Source organism: Mirounga leonina, unplaced genomic scaffold, assembly GCF_011800145.1.
Source record: "Mirounga leonina isolate KUSES-001 unplaced genomic scaffold, KU_Mleo_1.0 Mir_92, whole genome shotgun sequence".
Classification (NCBI taxonomy): Eukaryota; Metazoa; Chordata; class Mammalia; order Carnivora; family Phocidae; genus Mirounga; species Mirounga leonina.
This window is the reverse complement of record NW_023270852.1, coordinates 9,262,252-9,277,274: the sequence shown is the minus strand read 5'-3', so window position 1 is coordinate 9,277,274 and position 15,023 is coordinate 9,262,252. Positions and strand designations below refer to the sequence as shown.

The window sequence follows — 15,023 nt, the reverse complement described above, 5'->3', positions numbered from 1 at the left end:
CCAGATCCTACACTGCCTCTTTAGAGGTCACAGTGAGTGAGCAGTTTGGATTTTTTTCAGGAGTAGGGGAAAGTCCTCAGAGGGAAGTATTTCAGACTTTCAATGTCTCTGAACAGGTGGGAATGTGCCGATTATTGCCCTGCTTCTGCTTCGCCCCACTTTCCTGCTACCTCTCCTTCCTCCCCCACTCCCGCCCCGCCCCCAAGCTTGCTTCCATTTAGGCCCTGAGATCTGCACACGGGCGTTTGGGGTCCCCAGCTGTCTGGCTGCTCTTCTCAGCAGGGGCAGCTCCGTTCCTTGTGCAGCCTTGCCTGGCTCCTGCCACAGCCCTGAGGTTCCGACGAGGCTCCCACCCCCTCCACAAGCTCCCATTCTCATTCCCAAGTTGATTGTGCAATGGTTCTTGGCCTGCTGAAGCCCAGTGCCTATTCCCAAACCCTCCTTGGCCTTTGCGCCTATGAATCACCGCCTTCCCCCTCCACACACATTGTTGCTTATCTCTCTTTGCCATGCCCAGGGGAACCAGCCTCTTGGACTTACCTGGGTTCTCCCTCCCGGAGCCTACCCTATTGAGTTTAAAGTCTCTCCTCCAATGAGCTGTCCTGGCACAAATACATCCTGAGATTATTGCCTCACTTCAAAAACAAAAAGAAAAACAGCTAGCTTATGTTGAGCACTTACTGTCTGTAAGGGAATGTACTAAGTATTTTCTATGAAATATTAATTCTTCATTTAATCATGTCGTCAACATGGTGAATCAAGTGCTGGTATTATCCCCATTTTACAGATGAGGATACTGAGGCTCAGAGATCACGTAGTAAATGGCAGAGCAGTGTTTGAACCCAGACTATTTGAACTGCTACTGCCTGGTACAGTCCCCTGTGGTTCTTTGTAGTCCTAAAATCTTTATCCACACCATCTCCAAAGCCACTTCTCTATGGCTGCTCACTTTGCTTTCTTCTCTTTGAAAGTCCAACTCCACAGGGAACATGGGCCAAGACCCTCAGGACCCCCTGTTTCCTGACCCGTGCCATCCTGGGGTAGAGGAGCCAGGCCTCTGTTCTCCATAGCACTTATGCCCATTGGGTACACGTGGGGCTTTTGCTGAAGGAGCAAACAACAGTTCCTGCCTCCAGTTTATGGATGTGAACTAGGGATTGCAAATACTGTTGTCAGTCTCTCCCTGCCAGCCAGGGAGCAGGTGGGAAGCAAGAAAAATGAGAAGAGGCTGCAGGAAGACAGTTTAGCTGAAAGACCTTTTGTAGAGGCAGGGTTGTCCAGAGATGGCACCAACCGCCATCTTCCCCCTTAGACGGGAGACTCAGCACGGGGGGAGTGGCTGCACTGTGTGTCCTTGGAAACGCCCTTCAGGCCTGAGGAGATGGGATGCTGCACCTTGCATGGTGTTGGGTAGAGTAGAACTCACATGGTAAGAGGAAGGGCTCCAAGTTCCTGGGACAGAACTCTCCCCACGACAGCGTGCCTGCAGCTTTCCAAGGCCCTTTGGACCATCCGAGAAGTGAAAGTGGTCGTGGGGGTCTCAGCCTAGGTCACACTTACCCAACGAAAGCATTGCAGGTGCAGGAGGATGCAGCCGGGAGACAGCTGCGTGCCTGCTGAGACCATCGCGACCCCCCCCTGCAGGGCACATCCTCTGTCCCTGACTCGCAGAGGCGCTTCCTCCATGCTGGAGGCAGCTTCTGGAACCTGGGACTCTAACCGCGGCTCTTCATTTCAGGAGTGAGCTGGATCGCATGCTAAAGGTTCATGGAGACGGCGCGCTCGTGCCAGGAGGGCAAGGCTCGAGAGGTGACAGAATCGGGGGCTCGCCCGCCAGGATCCTGTGGGAGCGTGCTGTGCCACGATGAAGGAGGGCTGGTGGGCTTGCGCGCAGCACGTGGACCTCTCTGTGACTTTTCCTTTGTTCTGTGCTTGCATTTTCGGTAGGAGAAGGAGGAGACCGAGGGGAAAGGAGTCATGGCTTCGGATGCCAGTCACGCTCTGGAAGCTGCTCTGGAGCAAATGGACGGGATCATCGCAGGTACGGGCAGGGAGCCCTCACCACTCACGGCTTGCCCTCCACACTTGAGGAACCCTTTTCCCTCCTGACCTTTCTTTCTGGCACAGCGAGAAGCCCCTTGGTAGATGTATTGTCTTTCACTGTGCATGCCATCTCTTGGTGTAGGAGTTCAGACTCGTAGGATTCTTTGATACCTGGTGTGAGGTTAGGGCTGCCAAGATGGTGTGGGCACACCGCACGGTGGCAGGTCTCCGACTGCAGCATGGCGTGGGTCCTGGCTCGGAGGCAGTTTGGCTGCAATAAGATCACTTTTACTGAAAACTGGCCAGAGCACATCATGGCTTATCACAGTCGAGCCGAAAGGAAACTCCAAGTCTGGCGACTTTGCCACCGTAATGCCCATGTCAGCTCCCTTCCCCAGCTGGTCTCCAGTGTGTTTGGGAATCCGGAGGCAGTTTGGTATCGATTCACCTCATTCCCTAAAGATTGTTCTTGGGGCACCTGGGTGGCTCAGTCGGTTAAGCATTTGACTCTTTTTCTTTTTTTTTTTTTTTTAAAGATTTTATTTATTTGGGAGAAAGTGAGAGCATGAGCAGGGGGGAGGGGTAGAGGGAGAGGGAGAAGCAGACTCCCCTCTGAACAGGGAGCCTGACATGGGGCTTTATCCCAGGACACTGGGATCATGACCAGAGATGAAGGCAGATGCTTAACTGACTGAGCCACCCAGGTGCCCTGGCATCTGACTCTTGGTTTTGGCTCAGGTCATGATCTCAGGGTTCTGGGATCGATCCAGCTCCACGTCAAGCTCCGTGCTCAGCAGGGAGTCTGCCTGAGGATTCTCTCTCTCCCTCTCCCTCTGCCCATCCTGCTCGTACTCTCTCTCTCTCTCTCTCTCAAATAAATAAATCTTAAAAAAAAAAGAGAGAGAATGTTCTTTATGTTCTTTATGCCATGTTGTATGTTATGTATATAACTGACTTATCCACATTCGCCAGTTAGGGATATTCCCTAGAAAAGATCCAGCAAAACTGGTTAATTGGAAAAGGCTGCCAGTGGGCTGTTTGGGCTAATTAACTCTGCGACAGGGGGAACCCATGCCCGTATTGATTAGAATAAACCTGTCATTGTAAATCTTTCCCGAAGATCCCAGGTCCTCTTTCCGTCCTGACCTGATAACAAGTCCATGACCTTATTTGCCATGCCGGGCATGCTTCTTTGGGACTTGGCTCCTCGTCGTGTGGAGCTTCAGCTGGAGGAGGCCGGGGAGGGGGGTTTGGGCTGAGTGTGGCTAAAGTCCAGGATGTGTGTGGGTACCTGATATTGCCCCATTGCCCCTTGCCAGGCATTTGCTGCTTCTTCCACCCTGCAGAGAGAATCGGACTCATGGAGGGTTCTGGGTGTTGGTGCCTGGGGTGGGGGGGGTTGTGGGTTGAAGAGTCTTCATGTTCTTGGTGACACTATAACATGTTCTAGCTGTCATCTGTCAGGCTCTTAGTTTCTCAGTGAACAGAAGGGCTCTTGAGAGCCCTGACTAATGCTTTCCAGAGGCTCCATAGATTGGGATGTCCTGTCTAGGTTAGGGCCTCCGAAGCCCCACCAAGAGGAAACAGTCAAGAGCGCGGATTTCCTAGCCGTACTTTCATAGAGTCAAACCTGGAAGCTGCCAGGGGCTCATGTGAATTGAGATCGGAGCCACAGGGTCAGACCCTCACACCTTAGAGCTCTTGGATGGCTGTGAGGAATGAATGGACACCTCCTAAAGAAGGCAGCTGGTATGGGGTCATTCCTCTCCCTGCCTCCCAATTTCTCCACATTGGCATTCCGAAAATGATGAAGCCTCTGGCAAAATGCCCTGTCTCAGAGAACTGTATGTGACCCTTGGGGCTTTGCCTTAACACAGGATCTGCAGGTGAGGATCTGGGATGGACAAGGAGGAAAGGCTCTTGGCATGGGTTGTGCAGAACCCAGGAGGCCCATCCTTCTGCCTTCCTAGCACAAAGTTCTCCCTCCTTCTTCCCTTTCCTTCATCCTCCACCTTGGCTGATTCCTCCTAGGAGGGCTCCTCGGGCTGCTGTGCCTGGAACAGGTGTGAGAGCTTGTAGAGAGGCGATTCTAAGACATCCCAAGGCATTCTTTGCAGATTGGTCAGGAGGAACCCCTGCAGCCAGGCTGCTTGGCTCAAATCCTAGCTCTACAACAAGCTATTTACCTGACCCAGGCCTCAGTTTCCTCATACTCAGAATGGGAATAATAATAGTACCAACCTTAGAGGGTTGCTATGTTTACCCACATAAGGTGCCAAGAACAGTCCTAAGCACTATAAAATGTTAGCTTTCAGTATATTAATGAGGGATAAAAAATCTTTATTATGTTACATCTTCTCTAGGGACACAGTAGAGTTCTTACTTATTCAGGACCTCATCTCACCCATTTGAGTTTTGTGTCTTTCATTGAATAAGGCTTGTGCGTGCCTTGCTAGACTCGCCTGGGGTCTGCAAGATTCATGCATAGTCTTCTGAGTAGTCTCTGCCCTGTTCCTGGCCCTCTCCAGGCTGTCTTCCACAGAGCAGCAGAACGATCCTTGAAACATACATCAAATCACAGCATTCCTCTCTCCAAAGCTCATCAGGGGCTGCCCATCTCAGGATTAAATCTGAAGTCCTCAACCGAGCCAGCACTTCTAGACGCGATCTGGCCTTTGGCCGCCTTTATGGCCACACCTCCTACCACTTTCCTTCTGGCTTAACCTTGCTTTAGCCTGCACGCTAGCTGTCTCAGGACCTTTGTGCTTGCTGCCCTCTTTGCTGGAATGCTGTCCTCCAGATACCCTCCAGTCTGATCTCTGCCACAATGTTACCACATCAGAGAAGTCTTCTCTGATCCTCTCTAATTAGCATCACCCCCTCCTATCACTCTCTCCTGATAATCCTGTTTATATTTCTTCACAGCACTGATCACCACCTGACCTATTACATTCACATTTGTCTCTTTGTGTGTCGACAGCTTCCTGAACCAAATTGTAAGTTCCATGAGGACTGAGGCTTTGCTGCTCCGTCTCCAGCACCTCAATTGGTCTGCAGTACATATTAGGTGTTTAATAAGTACTTGTCACATACACCTCTTATTTACTTTTGTGAATAGGAGCCAGTTGTTTGTTTCTATACGTACCTTCTTTTCTGTGCACTGAACTTCATTTATTGTTTTCTCTGGTGCCTTTCACTGATTCTTTTGGGCCCACAAATCACTCATTTTTTTTGAAGATTCTGTGATTGGCATGTCCTGTGAACCATCTCTCAAGTACTAATTGTCTCACACAGACATTGGACAGGAGCTATTTGGCAGATGATTGAACATTGAGGTAATTAGTGAGTGTCTGGAGGGTATACATTCTACATCTTGTGATGACAAGAATGATAATTATTTTTTTTAATTTTTTATTTATTTATTTATTTTAAAGATTTTATTTGTTTGACAGAGAGAGACACAGTGAGAGAGGGAACACAAGCAGGGGGAGTGGGAGAGGGAGAAGCAGGCTTCCCGCGGAGGAGGAAGCCCGATGCGGGGCTCGATCCCAGGACCCCGGGACCATGACCTGAGCCGAAGGCAGACGCTTAATGACTGAGCCACCCAGGCACCCCTATTTTTTTTTTAATTTTTTAAAAAGATTTTATTTATTTATTTGAGAGAGAGAGCATGAGCAGGGGGTAGGGGTAGAGGGAGAAGCAGACTCCCCGCTGAGCAGGGAGCCCAATGCGGGACTCGATCCCGGGGCGCTGGGATCATGACCAGAGGTGAAGGCAGATGCTTAACCGACTGAGCCACTCAGGCGTCCCAAGAATGATAATTATTGAATGTCTTCGTGCAGGATACTCTTCTGCAAGATTATTAACACCCTCCTCATATTCAAGGTGGTTGGGCCAAACTGGACCAAAGAGCTTAAGAGTTTTTCTGGTTGTTAATGTGGACTAGGGAGTTAGACTTTTGGGGTTTGAATCCCAGCTCCATCACTTAGGACTGGCTGTGGGATCTTTAGACAAACTGTTTAATCCCTATCTGAGCTCAGTTTCCTCATATATAAAATAGTGGTATTCGTACCTATCTCATATTATTGGGGGGATTAAGTTAATGCAGATAAGGCACATAGGAAGTACTCAGTTGGTATAAGTTACTTTGTTGAGATTAGTACTGACATTACGATTTTTACCACCCAAGGTCACAGATTTTGAGTCCAGGGCCATCTGAGCCTCTTCCGGGCTGCTTTTATGCCTGCATCAGTTTTATGATGATGTGTAATAGAGCCCCGGGGGCTCTGTGGGGCCATCTGTAGAGAAGAGTTAACTGGGAGCGGGGTCAAGTTCTGTTCTTGCTCCCAGTCCCCTAGCCAGAGTGTCTCTGCTCTCGTCTCTCGTACACATCAGACTTCCAAGTAAGGGTTCCTTTGCTGCAAGGGTGACAGCCAAGGGAAGGTTTGAATCTTGCATTACCACATCATGATGCCACAAATCCCACAGAAATGACATTTTTATGTGAACATTTAGCTCGTCCTTTCTGCGTTTCTATCTCATAGTAATTTGAGTGACGTCAAGTGATGCCAACAGGACCAAACACGGTTGCTTTTGAATCTGTTGAGTGCTCGGATGAGTACCCAAGGGCTGTATTCTCCCCTTTTCTGAAGACACAATTACCACTTACTTCAAATGGAAGAAATTTTTATAGGCTTCCTGTGTGCCCCACATAGCAATCATTTATGCAAAAACAACACGGATTCCTCCTAAAATGGACACAGTTCATTCAATAATGATGGTTCATAGTTATAACACTACGGAACAAGGGATTTCCTTAATTAATTACTCTGTGTACTATGATAGGCTCAGGTTCACTTTCTGAAACTCTTTCCAAAAAGAGCACACTTAGGGCATGGGATATCAGGATTCGTGTAATTAAATCTTTAAGGCAAAAAAAAAAAAAAAAAGGTGTCATGGTGGTCCTTATCTCTAAGCACCCAGTGGTTCTGGAGGTGTGAGGAAAAGAAATGCCTTGCAAGCAGAAACAGGACTAATAAATGAAATTCCTTATAAGGTTGAATTCTTGAAACCTGAATGGAGTTTCCTGGGTGTGATGGTACTTGACTGGAACCCCAAAATTCTGTGCCAGGAAGTTGGAAAGTGGTGACTTAAAGACCCCAGCCCCTTGTCAAAATGATTTGTTTCTAGTACAAAAGACCACTGTTGTTAGCTTCCAGTACAATGTTAACCTTTGCTCTTGTTCCTGATTAATCCCTGTGATTTGGCCTGCAAATAATACCCTAATTGAATTATACTCTTGACAATTGCAGCTGAACTATATAATGCTGAAGTACATCCCTCTGGGTGACCCAGAGCAACTGCCACATATTCTCATTTTACATAAGGCTTAATTTGTGGGCTGACAGGTTCAGTGGCTGCCCTGCGAGGCCATTTCTGTAATAGTACCAGAGAACCCCGTGGTCAGGACACAGAGGACCACGCATTCCTCTTCACCATAGCAAGGGGTCACTCAGGCAGTCCTCTGCAAGCTGTACCCACCAATGAGGACTGGGTAAAAGGAGCCTGTTTTATGACAGTTAAAAAAAGAGGTTGCTCTGGGCCTTTCTGCTAACTCTGATTCGTGTCTGGGGGGGTTTTGTTTTGTTTTGTTTTGTTTTTTAAGATTTAGATTGGGGGCAGAGAAAGTTCTGGTCAAGACTGAGATTATTCTACCTTGACTGCTGAATGACTTCAGCTGTGGCAGTAAAGGCTGTTCAGGAGTCCATGCTCTGAACATGCTCCATTAACTGGCCTTGTCCGGGCCCTCTCTGAGGTGGGTCAGCACGTAGCAGTCATCAGTAAGGGAGAGGCAGAACCAAAACCTGCCTGTTTCCCATTCAGGATTCAGGTTGAGAGCGCTTGGCTCTGATTCTGACCCAGAGACAGGCAGAGTGGAAGTTTGGAGGTGTCCAGTGGGCTGAGGTAGCAAAGACTAATCTTTATGTAAAGAGATCAAAATGGCCCTTGGTGGCAAGCCCTGTTCGACAGCCATCATTCTGATTTTTCCTCTTACTGGCAGAACCCTCCTCCACATCTTCAGGGCTGCACGGCCTCATTTTCTTTTTTTTTTTAAAGATTTTATTTATTCATTTATTTGAGAGAGTGAGAGAGAGAGCACATGAGAGGGAGGAAGGTCAGAGGGAGAAGCAGACTCCCCGCCGAGCAGGGAGCCCGATGCGGGACTCGATCCCGGGACTCCAGGATCATGACCTGAGCCGAAGGCAGTCGCTTAACCAACTGAGCCACCCAGGCGCCCTGCACGGCCTCATTTTCTATTCTCTGAGAGAGTTTGAGTAAAACTGGAATTACCACTTCTTCCTTACATACTTGCTATGGTTGTAGGTATAGGAACCAACCTACAAAACCAAGTGAAAGATTTTATTTTCTTCATGGTTATAAACAGTGGTTCAATTCTCAGTTGAGTTTTGGCAGTTTATACCTATCTAACCGTCTAATTTTACTGAGATCTTTAATTTTGTTTCTTGGGGTTTTTTATAGATTTTATTATATTTATATTATTATGGATTTTATTTATTTATTTGAGAGAGAGAGATCACACTGGTGCATGTGCAAGTGGGGGCAGGAGCAGAGGGGGAGGGAGAGGAAGAAGGAAAGAATCCGAAGCGGACTCCATGCCCCAGCAGGAGCGCAATAAGGGCTCGGTCTCACAACCCTGAGATCATGACCTGAGCCGAAACCAAGAGTCGGATGCTTAACCCACTGAGCCAACCAGGTGCCCCCAGGTCTTTATAGTTTTGTTAACATAAACATGCTATCATATATATTTTTTAAAGATTTATTTATTTGAGAGAGAGAGCACGCGCATGTGCATGCTGCTGAGTGGGGGTAGGGGCAGAGGGAGCGAGAGAATCTCAAGCAGATTCTATGCTGAGTGCAGAGCCCTCTTGGGGCTTGATCTCAGGACCCTGAGATCATGACCTGAGCTGAAATCAAGAGCCGGTCGCTTAACCTGAGGCACCCAGGCGCCTATAGCTATCATATTTTTTAAAGATCTGCTACACTTGTTATGTCTCTGTTTATATTCCTAATACTGCCTAATTTTACCCTCTATTTTTTTTATCTTGCCAGAGTTATCTCTTTTCCTTTTTTTTTTTTTTTTGAGAGAGAGAATGTGAGGGGGAGAGAGAGAATCTTAAGCAGGCTCCATGCCCAGTACGGGACCAGCGCAGGGCTCAATCTTAAAACTCTTGAGATCATGACCTGAGCCAAAATCAAGAGTTGGACACTTAACCAACTGAGCCACCCAGGTGCCACTTGCCAGAGTTATCTTTTGTATTATTATTTTCAAAGAACTGACTTTTGCCTTTGCTGATCAGTCTCCATTACACATGAGTAGTATGTTTGTGTATATTATTTATTTTGTAAATAGATAAATATGTATCCAATATTATGTGTGTGTGTGTGTGTGTCTGTGTGTAGAGAGAGATTTCTTTTATTTTTTTTAAAGAGTTTATTTATTTGACAGAGAGAGAGAGCACAAGTAGGCAGAGTGGCAGGCAGAGGGAGAAGCAGGCTCCCCACTGAGCAAGGAGCCCGATGCGGGACTTGATCCCAGGAGCCTGGGATCATGACCTGAGCCAAAGGCAGATGCTTAACCAACTGAGCCACCCAGGTGTCGGGAGAGAGAGATTTCTGAGAGATTGGTTGATTGATTGATTTTAAAGAATTGGCTTGTGTGATTATGGAAGTCAGCAAGTCCAAAATCAATCAGGACAGGCCAGCAGGCTGGAGATCCAGGGAAGAGCCAATGTTGCAGCTCCAATGGGTAGGCCATCTGCTGGCAGAATTCGTCCTTCTTCCAGGGAGATCAGTCCTTTTCTATTACAGCCTTTCACTGATTTGACGAGGCCCCCCACATTATGGAGAAACAGCTGCGTTAGTCACAATGTAATGATTTCAGTGTTAATTTTGTCTAAAAAATACCTTCACAAAAGCATCTAGAATAACATTTGATCAAATATCCGGGTACTGTGGCCTAGCCAAGTTGACACATAAAATTAACCATTATAGTATCTATAGATAAATATGCATTCTGTAGCTATACTTACTATATTCATATTTAACTTATTTGTTTTTATCATTTTCTTATTTCCTAACTTAAATGTATCTGTACTCTTTTAAAAACCAAATTAAAAAGCCAATCAGTAATATATATTTTCAACTGCCTGCTAACTTCATTATGTTGTAGTTAAGTGGTCTCTAATATTTATCCTTTGGAATTTATTGATACTTGCTTTATGGCCTTGACTACAACACTGTCTGTTGTCATTACTGTCCCATGCATGCTTGGAAGGTGTGTGCCTTCTCCCAGTTGTCAGGTGCAATGTTCTCTGTTCAGTACATGCACTTTGTTTAAATCTTTGCTACCATTACTGATTTTTTTTTTTTTTTGTCTGCTTGATCTTATCACTTTCTTAGAAATGCATATTAAAATTCTACTAAATGGTAGATTTTGTCTCCTTATAATTCTGAATATTTTGCCTTATATTTTGAAGCTGTGTTTTGTATTATATGAATACACGTTTAGAATTAGTACTTCCTGGTAAAGGCTTTCATCAACATATAGTTACACTCTTCATCTCTAGCAATGATTTTTTTGTCTTTTTTTTTTTAAGATTTTATTAATTTATTTGAGAGAGAGAGAGAAAGCATGATAGAGAGAGCACAAGCGGGCAGGGAAGGGCAGAGGCAGAGGGAGAAGCAGGCTCCCCGCTAAGCAGGGAGCCCAATTCGGGACTCAATCCCAGGACCCTGAGATCGGGACCTGAGCCAAATGCAGACGCTTAACCAACTGAGCCACCCAGGCGCCCCAATGCTTCTGGTCTTAAAGAGTGTTTTGTCTCATGTTAATCTGTCTACCCCAACTTCCTTTTGGTTATTATTTTCTTGGTATTATCCTTCTTCCATCCTTTCTCAATCGCAAGCTTTCACTGTGGTTTTGCCGGAGGGATATAGATGCACTCTCACTTTTTAACCAAGTTAACAATATCTGTCTTTTAACTGGCCAGTTTAGTCTGTATACATTTATTTTGACAATTCATCTGACCATTTATCCGCTTACTGTCTGATTTCTACTTGTCTCACACTTTCTGTGCTTCCTTCACCCCCTCTTTTTTTTCCTTTTTTTTTTTTTTTTAAGATTTTATTTATTTATCAGAGAGAGAGACAGAGGCAGGCAGAGGGAGAAGCAGGCTCCTTGCTGAGCAAGGAGCCCGATGTGGGACTCAATCCCAGGACCCTGGGATCATGACCTGAGCCAAAGGCAGACGCTTAACCGACTGAGCCACTCAGGCGTCCCTTTCCTATTGTTTTAAAACATTGAATTATTTGTATGTGCTCTTATTCCAGAGTCAAGGCCCAGTGTCCTCCTTTGGGGGTGGGCTTCTCTAGCTGACTGAGGGTAGTGCCCTTTTGTATCCCGGCTCAGTGCAGAGCTCTCCCATCTGACCTCTCCCCGGGCTCAGGCCTAAGCTTCGTCCCCGTCCCCCCTGAGTGGCCTGTGGCCCAGGTGACTGGCCATCGGGGAGCTGGGGGTGGTGCACAGGACAAACACCAGCTCAGATGCTCTCTTAACCCCGAGCTTCTGAGCTCTGAAGATTGCCGTCAGTTCAGTTGTGTAAAAAGTGTGTGTACATGGGTTTTTTTAATTTTGGGGTGTTCTTGGAGGGCTTTCTCTGTACGGCTAGTCTGCCCCTGCCTGCCCTGTTGATGCTATAACACTGTCCCCTTCCTCCGCCCGCTGTCCCCTTCCTCCACTCGCTGTCCGCTGTCCCCTTCCTCCGCCCACTGTCCCCTTCCTCCGCCCGCTGTCCCCTTCCTCCGCCCGCTGTCCTCTTCCTCTGCTCACTGTCCGCTGTCCCCTTCCTCCGCCTGCTGTCCCCTTCCTCCACTTGCTGTCCTCTTCCTCTGCCCGCTCTCCCCTTCCTCCGTCCACTGTCCGCTGTCCCCTTCCTCCGCCCACTGTCCCCTTCCTCTGCCCGCTGTCCCTTTCCTCCACTCGCTGTCCCCTTCCTCCACTCTCTATCCCCTTCCTCTGCCTGCTGTCCCCTTCCTCCGCCTGCTGTCCGCTGTCCCCTTCCTCCACCCGCTGTCCCCTTCCTTCGTCTTCAGAGCCTGCAGTGGCAGGTTGAGTCCTCAGGTCCTGTCCCTCTCACCCGATCTTCTGCCTCCCTCTTCTTACTTAAGAGCGCCTGTGATTAACAATACAGGAAACTGCCTCATCTCAAAATTCTTCACCTTTATCACATCTGTGATATACGAGGTAACACATTCATAGATTCCATGGTTTAGGACATGGACATCTTTCAGGGAGGGGGGTGTCATCATTCCGTCTACCACAATAATCATTAAATTACATCCGGTTAGTCCCTTCCTTAGTTTTAAACCAGTTAAGGAATAGACAAAGGGGTCAGAAAAAAGAGAAACAAAATAGTGGTTTTACTGATTAGGAAAGTTAGCTTGACCAGAAGCCACCATCAGGATCTTGAAAAGCAGACATCCTACACACACACTTACACGGGAAATTGAACTGAATCCCAAACGACAGACCTCCACCTTGTGGAGGCAGAGCTCGTCTCAGAAAGCCTCCCCCGAGGACAGCGCTTGCATCCAGGGATGAGCGACTCTCGGGAGAGGCCCTTCCATCAGCTCCCCCATCAGAAGACGTGTTCATCCTTTGAGGAAAAGTTGAGTGAGGGGAGGCAGGCACAAGGCCACAAATACAGCCTTAGTGGCAGCCGCCCTCCCTTCCCACAGAAATAAAGAGACAGGAATAGATCCCTCTAATAGGATTCTTGGGTCTTGTTGAGACTTCCTGTGTGACCTAGTCTGTGGTCAGTTTGTTTTTTGCTTTTGTTTTTTTTTTAACTTGAATGTATGTAGCTGACGCACAATGTGACGTTAGTTTCACCCGTATGACATAGTGATTCAAAGGTTTATACATTATGCTTTGTTCACCGCGGGTGTAGCTACCACCTATCCCCATACATCTCTGTTACAGCATCATTGACTATATTCCTTATGCTGTGCCTTTAAATATGCTGGTGACTTACCCATTCATTAAGGGAAGCCTGTATCTCCCCCTCCCCGTCACCCGTTTTCCCCCCCCCCCCCCCCCCCCCCCCCCCCCCCCCCCCCGGCAACCATCAGCTGGTTCCTTGTATTTATAGGTCTGATTCTGTTTTTTGTTTGTTTATTCATTTGTGTATGTGTGTGTTTAGATTCCACATATGAGTGAAATCGTATGGTATTTGTCTTTCTCAGTCTGATTTATTTCACTTAGCAGAATACCCTCTAGGTCCATTGTGTTGTCAAAATGGTGTGATCTCATCTTTTTTATGGCTGCATGTGATATTAATGTGTCACATTTTCCTTATCCATTCATCTCTCCATGGACCCTTGGGTTGCTTCCAGATCTTGGCTATTGTAAATAATGTTGAAATAAACACAGGGGTGTGTATATCTTTTCTAATCAGTGTTCTTGTTTCTTTGGGTAAATACCCAATAGTGGAATTATTGGATCATACAGCATTTCTATTTCCAATTTTTTGGAGGCAATGCCATACTGTTTTCCACAGTGACTACAGCAATTTATATTCCCACCAACAGTGTATGAGGGTTCCTTTTTCTCCACATCCTCACCAACACCTGTTACTTTTTGTCTTTTTTTATTTTAGTCCCTCTAATTCGTCTATGGTCAGTTTGGACATAAATGCTTTGCACTTGCTTAAACACAGCGTGCCACGTCTAGCTGTTGGGGGCAGAGGTCTCTGTCTTTTGTTGTTCTGATAGATTACCACTTTATTTGTTATTTCCTATTTAGGTCTGCTTGATCTGTCATTTCCCAGGTTTGAGGGTTACAATGTGCTATCTTTTTTACCATGGATTCGGTTTTCAGAATTTGTGTTTAGGTTCTGTGTGTCCAGGTGCATCAGTGAGAAGGCCTGGATTTCCCTGTGCGGCACTCAGGGCTGCTGACTTATATGGTTCCCACCTACAGGCTGAGCTCGCGGGTTCTCCTTATGGAGAATGCTGGGAGCAGTCCCCTCCTCCACTTACACAATATGGAGTAGAATTAGTCACTTCTTGAAGGTTTGACAGAACTGACTTGTAAAAACATTTGGCCTGATATACTTTCTTTGGAAAAAAAATTAAATTGTGGTTCACATGGCTCAACATGTGACAATTTATTTTTTACAGGACCATTCTGATGATTTTTTTCTTTGTTTTATCATTTCATCCAGTGATTTTGTGCGTGCATGTGTGTGTGTGTGTGACTGTTTTTAATAGTTTGACCTAATGCTCTAATATATGGAGTCCTTTGCTGTATCTTTTTTAATACTTTATATTTCAGTCATTCAGTGTCATAATTTTTTTGTGTGTCTCTTGTATGCCTCTCTTAATAACATCAAAGAACTGGATTTCTTTCTATTTAAATTTTTTAGTTTAAATAGGTGAGTTTAATGCATTTATAATTATTATACTTACTGGTATACAGGTGTGCTAAGGCTTATTTTTTTAATTTATATTTATTTGTAAATATATTTATTTATATGTATTTCATTTTAACTTTTTTTTTTTTAAGTTGTTTTTGGTTTTGTCTTGCTGGCCTCTGGTGTTGTTTTTAATCTCTGCCAGAAAGTTAAGTATCTATTTCTAGTCTTCTAATGCTCATATACTTATATTTTTAACATGTCTCCTGACCATGAAAGCTGAAGATAAATAACTTTAAAGAAGAGGAATTCTTCATCATTAATACCTGACTCTTAGAATGCTTTGATTTCTACCACTGCCCCATTGTCCACATTATTTTTGTATAGTATTCCAGTATCATCTTGATTCATATCCTCCAAATTATTGTGATTTTTAATTGACAGTGTTTATTTTGCTTAACAAAAAATGTTAACAACTGCTCCGAC

The 15,023-nt window shown here is 45.9% G+C and overlaps 1 protein-coding gene across 5 annotated transcripts in view; it reads left to right on the top strand.

Moving 5' to 3' along the window:
- Positions 1 to 15,023, top strand: part of LOC118004077 (liprin-beta-2) — a 173,820-nt gene that overhangs the window by 57,008 nt on the left and 101,789 nt on the right. For all 5 annotated transcript variants that reach the window (XM_034995222.1, XM_034995223.1, XM_034995226.1 and 2 more), the window contains exon 2: positions 1,948 to 2,041. In XM_034995222.1, coding sequence (XP_034851113.1) covers positions 1,948 to 2,041 — 94 coding nt within the window. The remainder of the gene's footprint in view (positions 1 to 1,947; positions 2,042 to 15,023) is intronic.